The sequence below is a fragment of the Mixophyes fleayi genome, chromosome 1 (genome assembly GCF_038048845.1).
Source record: "Mixophyes fleayi isolate aMixFle1 chromosome 1, aMixFle1.hap1, whole genome shotgun sequence".
Classification (NCBI taxonomy): Eukaryota; Metazoa; Chordata; class Amphibia; order Anura; family Limnodynastidae; genus Mixophyes; species Mixophyes fleayi.
This window is the reverse complement of record NC_134402.1, coordinates 432,933,656-432,947,174: the sequence shown is the minus strand read 5'-3', so window position 1 is coordinate 432,947,174 and position 13,519 is coordinate 432,933,656. Positions and strand designations below refer to the sequence as shown.

The following is a 13,519-nucleotide window of genomic DNA, read 5'->3' as shown; positions in this document are numbered from 1 at the left end:
GGCTTATCTGTGACAGAAAGTTCCAAATTATTCCAAGTATGAACCGGAAACTCCTTCTCCGCTGCTGGCTGGAACACACAGAAAAGAATACTGCCTCCTTGACGCGTTTCGTCCACAATAGACTTTATCAAAAGGGTATTTCGTACGGCGCTCGCAGTGCATGTCGGGCGTGACGTCATCACGCCCGCCCGACATCCATTGCGGAGCGCGACGGAGGAGGAGACCATAGAGGGAGCCAGATCGTCAGCTGACCGCAAGGTAAGTATTGTCTTTTTTTTTTTCCAGGTTTTGGTTTTTTTTTTGCTGCCTCCGACGGGCCCCCCTGGGCTGCAGGGCCCATATATATAATCATTTTTTTTTTTTATATATATATATATATATGTATATATATATAGGGGCCCAGTGCACTGCTGTGCCCGGGGGCCCAGGATGTTGTTAAGAGGGCCCTGCTCTGCACACGTCAGCAAGCTACGTACTTAAATTGGTGAATTTGCTTATGAATATCAGAGATTTGTGCCCGCAAAAAAAATTGAAAAACTACCCATGCAGCGCCAAACGGTTATTAAAGGGGCTGTCCACAATCTGGACCATTTCAAAAGTTCCACCTTAAACATACTGGTGGCCAGAACACTTCTGTCTTGTATTGTATCATCATGAATGCGCTGCAGAAATCTGTGGATAAGACATTACACAACTTTCTCTGCAAAACTTGATATCATGAATCTTAGCAGAAGTCTCACAGAAGACAGAGATGATTGTCTCTCAGACCTCCCATTGTGTAACAATGAGGAGGTTCTGACCACATTACACCAATTTCTATCAGTGTATTCACAACTACTCTATGGGTACTTTCTTCTTTAGTTCTATAACCTCATTGGTAGATTCTTCATTTCCTCCTGGCTGTGGTTGCTTCAGAAGTGCTTAATACATGTACGATCTTGTGGTAAAGACAGAGGAGGCAGAGGCAGTGTTAGAGCAGAGATAATCATTTCTCTGGTACTGCTTGCATAATGCACATATCAGCACTAGGAATTATCTTCCTGCTGGTCCACGCGTCGATGGAGCAAAGCGGAGACTCTAATGAGACACACAGTAAATATTATTTCATTTATTTTCTGCCTTCTGATGTTTTAATACTTTTCATTTGTAATCTCAGAGTTAATAGCATGATCTGTTATGCCCCACCCAGACAATTCCATTAATTAACCTGTAACTTTACGAATCATACATTTTTCTTGTTCGGTGGGGGCTCTTAGTTTGGTCACAGTGAATGACTTTTATTTGGGTGAAGGTATTGTACGAATAAAATAAGCTCAAAGGGCCTGATTCATTAAGGATCTTAACTTAAGAAACTTCTTATTTAAGTCTCCTGGACAAAACCATGTTACAATGCAAGGGGTGCAAATTAGTATTCTGTTTTGCACATAAGTTAAATATTGACTGTTTTTTCATGTAGCACACAAATATGAACTTTAAATTTTAGAGTACAAATAAGCTATCAAGTATTTGTGTGCTACATGAAAAAACAGTCAGTATTGAACTCATGTACAAAACAGAATACTAATTTGCACCCCTTGCATTGTAACATGGTTTTGTCCAGGAGACTTAAATAAGAAGTTTCTTAAGTTAAGATCCTTAATGAATCAGGCCCAAAGTGTTTAGTGCTGTAAAGCTATACATGAACTATCCACAAAATGGCTACCTCCACAGTATTTAGGTGTATGGGTTTTTTTTGTACCAAATATGTACACTTTACTCTTTCCTTAAGACGGTATATTTCTTATTCACTCAAAAATGACTGCATCATGTTAGTTATTAAAACGTACTGATACTTGACATTTGATTTTGATGCCTGAAATGAGCTGTTGAAAGATGAGTAACACACTGTTGCTGAACTTTGACAGATAAGTAGAGAATAACTGACAATCCTTAGCAACATCTGAAACCATGGGGACAGTCAGCACAGTTCACTATTTGTTAAGATAGTTACAAATATTGTTGTGGAAGGTCTGTTATTCACAAACTATTTGACAAATGGTTGAGGCAGTCCATTTCTCAGGTTTGAAAGTCCTAATACAAGTAAGTATTTCATAATGATTTTCATTTGGCAACATAATTTTGGTTTGGAATTGCTCTTTAAGAATTCTACTTAATATTAACTAAAACCACTATACAGTACACACAAATATAAATATGGTACACCTGATATAGTGAACATGTGCCAAAGAGGGGTCACTTATTTATAACCTCTTAATTGTTCAATTACAATTGATTTAAAGTACTGGATGACCAAAGTCAGCAATCTTAAATCATCATAATTCTAAAAGATATTTTTCAATTGCATTGCATTCTTTAAAAAATTTTGTGTACCTTGGGGTAAGATCTCACTGAATATGATCACACAGATAACTCTTAAATGTGTGATTATGCAAGAGTCTTCATGTTTTGCATTTAGTTGCACTATTTTGTTTCTTTTAATTATTCAATACCTGTTTTTGAAATGAATGAATGACTTTATTAGCTAATTTGCTAAGGGTACATACTTATGAGTAGTTTAACATTTTCTCTTTGTACATTACAATGTTCTGCATTCGTTTCCTGGCTTGAGGAAAAGTTACAGTACTTATGGCAGCTTCAACAAATCCAGGATTTAAAATGAATACAACATGGAGCGTTCATGCTCTGTCTGTCGTTTCTTAAAACTGCCATTTGTCAGCATGCTCTCTCCGCGTGTGGTGATTCCTTTGTGATACCCACTGAATCATTGGTACTGTTACTGCATAGCCTCAAAACAACTCAGACATCCAGATGTATAAAATTAATGAATAGCATAGAGTGCATAACACTATTAAAAAAATGAATAGGTGGTACCTGACAGGAAAACTTCAGCAACTCTGTGCTGTTGGGCAGATGAGCACAGAATGCCAGGACTGCAGTCAGTGGAGCATGAGGGGTACAGTGCTATGCGACCCATACAGACCAATGTGCCTACCCCCACCCCCACCTGTTACTGTCATCCACATATTAAGCAGCACCTACCCTGGAACTTGATCGTCTCTCTAGTTCCCCGCTTCCTGTTGCCAGCATCTCAGTGAATGTCTATTTCAGTTACTTAAAGTTGATTTGCATAGATAGTGTTCTATCATTACCACATTCAGACTTTTATATGTGCATTTTAAATGTTAAAATGTATTTTATATTTCAGAGATTTACTCTAGGGCTTGTTAAATTTAGTGCATTTTTAAAGACTTACATATATACACTCAGTGGAGCCGTTACTAGGTAGACCTTTATGATACCGGGTATGCCACAGCTTTGCCCCAGAACAGCCTGAAATCTTTGTGACATGGATTCAACAAGGTCCAGGAAACATTCCTTGGAGAATCTGGTCCACGTTGACATGATAGAATCCCGCAGTTGCTTCAGATTTGTCAGCTGCACATTCATGTAATAAATCTCCCGTTCCACCACGTCCTAAAGGTGCTCTATTGGATTGAGACCTGGTGACTGTGGAGACCATTGGAGTACACTAAACTCATGTTTGCAGAATCAGCTTGAGATGACGTATGCTTTATGACATAGCAAGTTATCCCGCTGAAAGTAGCCATAAGAAGATGGGTAGACTTTGGCCATAAAGGGATACACATGGTCAGCAACAATACTCAGGTAGGTGGTGTTTTTCAAACCATGCTAAATTGGTATTAAGAGACCTAATGTGTACCAAGAAAACATTCCCCACACTATTACACCACCACCACCAGCAGCCTGTAAAGTTTACGCAAGGCATGATGACGCCATGGATTTATGTTGTTTATACCAAATTCTCACCCTACCATCTGGCTATTTTCCTCTGACCTCTCTCATTAGCACATTGTTTTAGTCCACAGAAGGGTCATTCAGTGACATCTATATTAAAAAATGGTGTTTGCGTGTGAGCGTCACTGCAGCTGCCCACCCCAAAAAACCTATATTCTAAAAAAAAAAACTATTTTTCAATATTTGTGAAGTTATTAAGGGTCATTCAGTGAGATCTTTATTAAAAAGAATAGTGTTTGTGTGTGAGGGTCATCAGCAGAACCCCTCAATAAACTCCTATATTCTAAAACTTTTTCTATTTTTCAATACTTGTGAAGTTGTTAAGGGTTAGGGTTAGGGTTATATTGAAAAAAAGGTGTTTGCGTGTGCGCGTCAGTGCAGCCACACACCCCAAAAAAACAGTTTGTTCTTGTCTTTGACTATGTACTGTTTGTACTATGTACGGCGCTGCGGACACCTTGTGGCGCCTAACAAATAAATGATAATAATAATAATAATAATCCCCAATAATATACAAAATTTGATTGTTAACAAATAAGAACTCATTTTCTAAATTAGAAGTACATAGGAATTGTTATAAGGATTGTAAGATAAAATTCCTCCTTTCCCTATCTTATTGGGCGTTCCCCTGATGTGGTGGCAGCCAACTAAAAGTAGCTCCAATTTGTTCAAGTACCATTACTCCTCTTAGCAACCATGGATCATTGTACAGATCAGAAGTATCCCAGCCCCAGTACTGGCAGTAGTAGTACTTTTACTGTTACTACCTCTACTAGAAAAAGGTAATGTGGGTAGACACTTGACGAAAGCATCATTAAAACCCAAACACTATTTGTCGCATTCAATCTCAAAGAAAACATCAGCTCTTGTTGGAAGGATCATGAGTAAGAGAGACGTTTCTGATGAATGTGGTAATTTGTCCAAAACAAAAGGAAACTAGCTAACATTTCCTACACCAATCGCAGTGGCAAGACAAGGCTCAGACTATGCCCACTTTTTACTAATAGGGGTCCTGCTACTGCTGATACTGGTAGTAGTACTAGAATGGCCATTCCAAAACAAAGTGCTCAACACGGTCATGCATCTTCCTTAACTTCCCATGCACCATCTTGTCACTCAGAGTGTAGGTCTGTAATTTTTCCTACAAACCAGTCAAATCAGTGCCTAAAATTAACGCTGAGGCAGAACAACAACTTGGGTAATTACAGAATTCTGAGGAGAGGTTAAGGGTGTCCATGAGTGCTATATATGAGTCTGAGCTTTCAAATTATGACACTGCCATTAGAGAGCAGCCTCCTTCCAAAATTCCTCAACCATTTGGAAATATGAGGATGAGTAGTAGTAGTAGTAGTACTTAAGCTGTCCACCCTCCAGTGTGTACTCGGAAAGACTGATTGGCGCAGCCAGGAACAGTGTGAGTGATTGTTGGAGGAGACTTCTTCCTAAAAATGTAGAAAAACTGGTGTTCATAAAAATGAACTACAAATTGTATGAGGAATACCATTTTTGCCGACAATTACAAACAGAATCTGTAGATTTCAGTGGGGATGAACTAATATGTGTGATGATGATGATCATGACATCAGTGATGAGGATGATAGACGTAGAGGCAGATGACCACTGTAAGCCAAATGCCCATTAGTAATTTGTTAAAATCCTTATCTATTCTGTCCAGTTCATTCACCAACACCAAATGTTCTCTTTTGAGGGGGCCCAAACAAATCAAGCAGTTCAGCCATACAAGTGACAGTCCTTGTAGTTGAAGTGCTTGGTTTATTAAACTATGTGCATGTTCCTTTTTAACATATGGGTGGGTGGTCCCAGGGACCATTCCATCTTGCACTTTTTTACATGTTGGCCTTGGTCTATCATCTTGTGTAACAGTAAAATGCTATGCATTTAAGCAACTAGGCATTCATTTGGTCAAAATTCAGAAAGTCAACACCATTAGGTCAGCAATTCAGGTGTTGACGGCATTGTTAGTTCACTAATTCACATGATGGACAGTAGGATTAGGTGGACAAATCAAATGTAAACAATATTTTTATATGCTAAGGGATAGGGACAGAGTTAGGGATAGGGACAGGGTTAGAGATAGGACAGAGTTAGGGATAGTGTTAGATATAGGGTTAGGGATAGGGGCAGGGTTAGGGATAGGAACAGGGTTAGGGATAGGGGCAATGTTAGGGATAGGGGCAGGGTTAGGGATAGGGACACTTTTAGGGCAGGGCCGGTGCAAGGTTGCTCGGCACCCTAGGCAAAGCTTAAGCTAGTCTTTCTACATTACACCTTACACTCCTTACACTATTGTTTTTTGTAGTTTAATTTATCTAATTAAATTAATTTCTTATCCTTTCACACCCCATACACTGCACCCCACCCTACATAAACCCTACACAACACAACACAATATACCCCAAACAACTTACACTTCAGTAATATAACATAAATAAGTTCATTTATATACATATTTGTATACTGTACATTACATATATATTTATATACATTACATATTTATTATATAATCCTATTTCCCATGCGAAAGTCCATTCATGCCTTTGGGTCCATCTTCAATCCTCAGTGTATCCCATATCAACTGACATGTGCGGTACAGACGGGGGCTGGGGATCCAACGCCTGGGCTCATTCACTAATGCAGCCATTGCAGGTCCAGCAGTATTCTCTCCCTCTCTCTGTCCCTCATGCACCACCACAATCTCCTCACGTTCTACCACATTCTCACCTTCCACTCCCTCACTTAGCAAACTATTATGTACATACTATTGTATTCAAGCTGCATACATTACATTTATTCATGTATACATATGCATGGATGACTCCATTAAACAACCACTTATTTATAATTAAATCAAAGTATTTTACAGCTCCGCTCTAGTCATGAGATGATGTGATGTTACCGTGCCTACTTTTGTGCATGTGCATTAGGGTTTATGGGAAAATGCGTGGATTTGCAGGACAAAATGGCCTCGCCTACAAGGTTACAAAAATTTTGCACCAGCCATTGAGAAATGTTGGGCGGCTACGTTTGCACCAAACATGAGATTTCATCTTGCGAGACAAGACTATTTTAATGAGATAGAGCTATGAAGATGACAGAGGCACACCACCTTTTTCATCGTATCCCACCAGTCCCGGTTCCATTCCCACCACCACTGCATTTTCATGTCACCTCCGGGCCCTTTCCCCCGGAGGCACAGGCACCTCGGGCTCCAAACACCACCGGCCTTCCGGCATCAGACCAAGGAGATTCGCCCTTTCAGGGCATGCAGAACCAACCGTACTAGGTCAGATACTACATTTGAGCTTGGCCAAAAGGACAAATTGAGATTGACATTTTAATCTCAATCCACTTGTAGATACTTTATGCACACTGCTGTGCCGCTAGGGATTCTATCATTTATTAAACTGCCATGTATTTTTGCCGCTACTCTATCACTAATTTCAGCCTGTTCGTTACAGACTTTGGCCAAAATTGATGAAAAAATTGGACAGTTGTGAAGAGATCATTAAAAAATAGACTGCAAATGGCTGTTAATGCTATAAATAGTAATGTAGGAGAACATCTCAAAATCACATGATTTTACCTATTTTTCACAAATTTTTATTAAATTCAGATCCAAAACCAAAACCTTTCAGGATTTTTGGGCAAAACCAGTAACGAAACCAAAACACGAAGACGTTTTAGAACCAAAACCACATCTAAAGCCAAAACACGGGGGTCAGTGCACATCTCTACTATGTAAGGTCCCAGCTCTCTTGCAACCCATTTTTAGATCTTTACAGGAATCAATTTCAACTTGTGTCAGGTGAGTCCACAGGTGTACCATGGCTGCTAGTGCTTGGGGAGGAGCTGTGTGCAGGTAAGATTCCACCCAGATAATAAGCATAGTAATTGACCATGTTAGGACAGACCAGAAGGGGAAGACTTTGCAGTGAGTTGGTCAGCTAAGCATACAGTATATGGAAATATGTGGAACTAACATTCCCTGTTTTTAAAATTGAAAAATAGTTAGAACAGCATTAATTGTGTGTTTGGGGAGTGCAGAAAATCAATGTTTTTTTTGTTTATACAATGTGAGCAACTCTCTCTTGCACTCTAGTTTGTACTAGGTGAGTGCAGAGAATCAATGTCTATAGATAAATAGATAGGTAGATAGCTAGACAGACAGACAGCATTAGGTCTCCAGACAGCAAACGTCAACATAATTGTGCTTTAATGCACAGCAACACTCTCAGGACACTGCCTCTCTTCTTCAATCCTTTCTAACACATGTGAAACTAATCTGCTCAGAACTCTAGTCTCTCAGTCCCTCTTAGGTAATTTAATACAAAATAAAAGCAGAAGATAAGATCAAATAACTGTAAGTTTATTTGCATACACTGAAAACATCCAGAGTAGCCAATGATCAAAAACAAAGAAAACACAGCTTGCTACTGATAAATAAACACAGAACAATGTCTAGAGCAGTGGTTCTCAAACTGTGTGCCACGTCTCCATGGGGTGCCGCGGCCAGGGCCGGTGGTAAGCATGGCAGGGGACTACTTGGTAATTATTTTGGCTTAGGGGTGCCTTGAAAAAACTATGGAGACCCTAAGGGTGCCTCGACCTGAGAAAGTTTGGGATCCACTGGTCTAGAGTAATGGCTGATTCTGAGAGCTGTAATGGAAGATCTCCAGAGATACTGGTAGTCTGTAGTAATTCACACAGAATAATAAATTTTTAGCTAGTGGAAACAGACACAGACATAGTACTCACATGATGCAAATTTAGTTATGTAGAGTATCAAATATTCCTGATCACTTGAAAGCAGTAAAACCCGGGCACAACTGAGAAGAGCCCAGAGCCCCTCAGTGCAGTATCAGCAGGCAGAGTGATATAGAAAGATATACCAGCCAGCAGACAATATTCTATAGCAGATAATATGTTATATATTTGCAATTCTAAGCTCCGATACACACAAAGAGAATTCAAAGCAAGCTCGATGTCAGAATGCTGAGTTGGAGTAGTTTTGCCAAGGTCCAGAGTCTGAAGTCTTTATATGATGTTTGCTAAGGTTGAAGAGTCTAAAGTCTTTATATGCTGTTTGCCAAGTTAGTGGAGCTAGAGTTGAAGTAGAAACCAGTAAACTGAAGAATCTCAGAGAGCAGGCTGTGCAGGAGTCCAGAGTAAACTCTATCACTGACAAGGAAGCATAGCACAGGAGGTGGGTTTAACCTGCAAGGCAGATGTGAATACAGTGAGGTTGTCTGCCCTCAACTAAGATGGCTGACACAGTCACCTGAAAACCATCTTCTTCCTGTTTGGACCTGTATAAATCGAGGTTTGTGGCTTCCTAACTGCCTAATTATAGGCTCTGTTTATGGCTCCTGAGTATGTTGGCCCTCACTGTTTGACTGTAGTTAATAACCAGGCCTTCTGAACCAACTAAGTCTTCCAATTACCTACCCTGACCTCAATTATTTCTCTGTATATGCTTAAGCAATTCGATTTGGCAACAATGACCTGCAGCACATCTGTCCTGACATGGCTGCAATCCAGACCTCCTGAAATCCAGAACCACTAACCAGCCATCTCCCCAGCAAAATCCAGGTCTGAACCTGTATCTAAAAGTGGTACATAAAATTTAGATCGTCATTGAAAATGATTATAGCACAATATTTTAAACTCTGTATAGACATAGGGTATTACAGTATCTTACGCTATCCAACATGGAATGATCATGATACAATTCTTTTAGATTCCCTACAGTTATTGGACACTATATCTACCCAACATAACCTGATCACTGGACATAATCATAATATAATTGTATTACTATCTATGCAGACATAGAACACTACCCTGACCAAACCTGACCACTCCATTCTACTCTTATACTAAGTTTTAAATACGTATCTTTAAAATATTTAATACTTACTCAAATACCATACAGACTGTGAAATCATAATTAAAATCATGGTCCATCCAGAAAATAAAATAAATTAAGGAATCTAGGTCAATAGGTCAGTACTATCAAGAAGAATGTAATCTATGGCCTAACTAGTTTCCCATATATATTTTGTTGTCATTGTAGCTGACATTATATATATATATTCACAATAGTCTAAGGCCACACTGTACATCATACTTGGCAACTCTCCCGGAATGTCCGGGAGACTCCCGCATTTCGCGTGAGTCTCACGGACTCCCGGGAGAGTGTGGCAATCTCCTGGATCAGTGAAGTGGGCAGAATTAGCTACAAAACGCCGCGACTCACCGGGAATCGCGGCGCTTGTCCCCGCCCCCTGCTGTAAAATGACGCGTTTGGGTCATTACGTCACGGGGGTGGGTCCAAAATGAGGGGAATTTTGGAGTCCCGCCCCCATCACGCTCACCTCCCCCGGCAGGCTCCCGGAAGCCAACTTTAGAAAGGTGGCAAGTATGCTGTACATACATTGAAGAAATGTGATGGCTCCACACACAAACGTAGTGAAAAAAAATAACCTCCATACTTATTCCAGGATCTCATTAAAGTACAAACAACACTGTTTCAGAGAGCGTAAGGTGTCTTCTGACAAAGAAGCCACAAACCCCCTGAAAAAGTAACGCTGTTTGTACTTCTCTTCATTTCACCAAAAAGATTTTGGGGACTTTTATTTTTAAGATCCAGATGACTAGGGGCAGGCTGGTCAGGGGGGCAACTGGGCTGGTCCCATAATGGACTACCTTGGGCTGGGTCACTGGGCAACCTGCACTTCCTTTCCTTTAAAATGTTCCTAATAGGCTGCTGGGTCAAGTCTTACTTTCCCCCCCGGGCTAAAATTTACCAGCCCTCCCATGCAGATGACTTTTCTCCCAGTTTCGGGGGAACCAAGGAGATCTGGTGATCTACTGCTTGTACAGTCTTAGTGATAAATCCTAGAATATTGCAGCTCAGTAGAGACTAAACTAGATGTGTACTCAGCCATTTCATCATAGTCTGTGATTTTATGCTAAATATTGCTAGTGTAACGTCTGATATCATGCGGGTGAACTGAACAAACCACAATTAATTTAGCACCTTCCTCACATACATGCAAGTGACAGACATACTTCTGACTAATGCATATTGTTATATTTCCCCATTTATTGAGAACTGCTAATGCTGGTACACATTTGACATCCAACTTTCTTAAAATATGTATATATCTAGTATTACAGCGTCTGCATGTGTTTAAAAATAGTCTAGATACAGTACAAACAAGCCAGATTGAACACTTCAGTGTCTTATGTTTCTTGTTCGTCTATTTCCATTCTGTAAGTAATAGCATGATGTATCTGAGTTGGATTTGGGTATTAAAGACATCCAGCTGCCATTGTTATAATATAATCGTTTGGAAGTATGAACTGTGCAGAGATGCTTTTCGCAATAGATTGGGTTCTAGAACTTCGATTGGCTGTCAGCCTCCACTTCTATGCTGTAGAATATCAGCTCTCACAAGCAGAGCCCTCTGCCCTAGTGTTTTCTTTATGTAATTATGTACTTTTGTGGGCTGTAATTATGACATTTCAATGTTTGTTGTTATGTAGTTTTGTTGGTTTTGTATCTGTCTATTTTTTGTTGTTTGTTCAAACCACCTATGTATGCTGCATACCCCTTGTGGTGCTTTATAAAGAATAATAATAATAATAATAATAATAATAATAATAATAATAATAATAATAATGATAATAGCAAAGGGTCCTCCACTGAGAGCTTCTCATCAGTGCCTGGAGTGGGGGCTCAGACATTGGGGTCACCGATATTTCGGTGATAAAGCATTGTAGTACTCTATGTATTTAAGCAAGGGAGGCTTATTAATATAGTAATTGTCATGTTAAAAAAAAAAGTTGGGTCTTTAAAATATCAAATGTGTACAGTGTTTGGCCTAGCTATACATAAAGTGACAAAATCTAGGGTAAGGTATTGAATTTGTAACTGATATATTTATCTTCCCTAAGTTGATGAAGAGACTGAAGGAGAAGTTGGGATGGAATTCCAGTGTTTCACCAAGTTACGTATAGGTGATATAAAAGTTTTTTGCAATACCAACATACCTTCAGAGAACAGAAGTGACATTTTATTCAAATTTCGGTAGGTATGGAAAATCTATAATAGAAAAGCCTAACGGCGTGTGTTAGTCTGTGTGTGGAAAAAAACAAAACAAGCTGCAGCGCCACTTGCTAGGCGGAGTTATACACTGACCTACTAAATTCTTAGCATTATCTAATATATAAAAGTAAAAGCCTAGCGGCGTGTGTTAGTGTGTGTGTGTGTGTGTGGAAAAAACTATTTTCTCAGAAAGGACTCATCCAATTGACCTGAAATTTGGTATACTGACATTATTTGACAAAAAAAACTAGAATAGGGAAGTCAGTTAACTTCCATCATCCACCCTTCCCCCCGTGGGAGGGGTAGTAAAGGCTAAATTTACGAGTTGAGGGCTCAAACTCATTTTCATGAGGTAATTTTACCTCATGAACACATATTAAAAAGGGCGCTTGCGGCGGGAAGTAACGCTCTTCCCCTGAGGAGGCCTGGGCTAGGCCCAAATGCATGACAAGAACCTTTTTAAGACCTTAAGTAGCTTGATTTGACTAGAATGCATGAGTATCATGCACAGGTTAACTTGTATTATTATACTTTAACAAGTGATCAGATTGTGGGGAACAGTGTACATAGATTTTCCAGAGAACTTTATGATATTGTAACTTTCCAATCCATGTTATATCATTGGCCAACACCTAAGACAATGCAAATATAAAAGGTAAATGCTAGTTTGATGTCTGAGTAGAGTTTCCATATCTGACATTTGAATGAACTGCAATGTAGCCCTGTGATTTGTGCATTTCATACGTCTTCATTTTTCTAATGGCCGATTTTGCAACAAAATGGGTAAATCGTATTCTCATGAAACTAAGTGATCTGGATATGTAGAGTATTAAACACTGAACACATAGGGCCTGATTCATCAAGACACGTATCTGTGAATTTGAGCGTATCGTGCGCAAAATAATTCTGTGCATGGCCAGAACCGCCCCCTACGCCAGTAAACGCAGCCCTGTCCGCTCCATCTTTGAACGCACGAGACAGCCTATGATTTCCGGGTGTGAACTTGGCAGGAGAGGGGCGTTTTGCCTGTAGTCAATGTCATGAATCAAGCTCTGGTCATCTCAAATTTACTTGCTTTTCTTCCGTATCTCTTGCTCCAGCTACAGGGCTAGTCTTAGTCCTGATCAGTTGAACGTGAGAGTTGTTAGGAGACAATTTAATATTAAAGGTACTCTATGTCATATATTTAAGCACTACATTTCCTGTTACATATTACGGCATATATTTTTCATTGCAGCAAAAATGAAAAATCCCCGTGGGTAACTCAGAAAGAAAATGGAACTTTTACAGTGAATTCAGGGTTACCGACTGTTAATATTTGTATGTGGAAATTGAGAAGTTACAGTGCCTGTAAGGAATACAATATATTCAAAAACGGTAAGAGATTTATTCTACACTAAGTAAAAGCCCATCAAAATGACGGAAAAAAATAAGAATAAGATCATGTTGGACCCGTTTTTGGTAAAGGTTAAATTGTGCGCTTCATTTATCCCATGAATGCGGAATTAACTACCGGAAATAAACTAAATAAAATAAGCCCAAGAAATTAGGGAAATCTAGTCAGTAGGAATA

General features: G+C 39.5%; 1 protein-coding gene across 1 annotated transcript in view; it reads left to right on the top strand.

Moving 5' to 3' along the window:
* Window positions 1-921: 921 nt before the first annotated feature.
* IL7R (interleukin 7 receptor) overlaps window positions 922-13,519 on the top strand; it is a 35,308-nt gene continuing 22,710 nt past the window's right edge. The window contains exons 1-3 of the mRNA XM_075184361.1: window positions 922-1,092; window positions 11,797-11,929; window positions 13,185-13,324. Coding sequence (XP_075040462.1) covers window positions 1,011-1,092; window positions 11,797-11,929; window positions 13,185-13,324 — 355 coding nt within the window. The 5' untranslated portion in view covers window positions 922-1,010. The remainder of the gene's footprint in view (window positions 1,093-11,796; window positions 11,930-13,184; window positions 13,325-13,519) is intronic.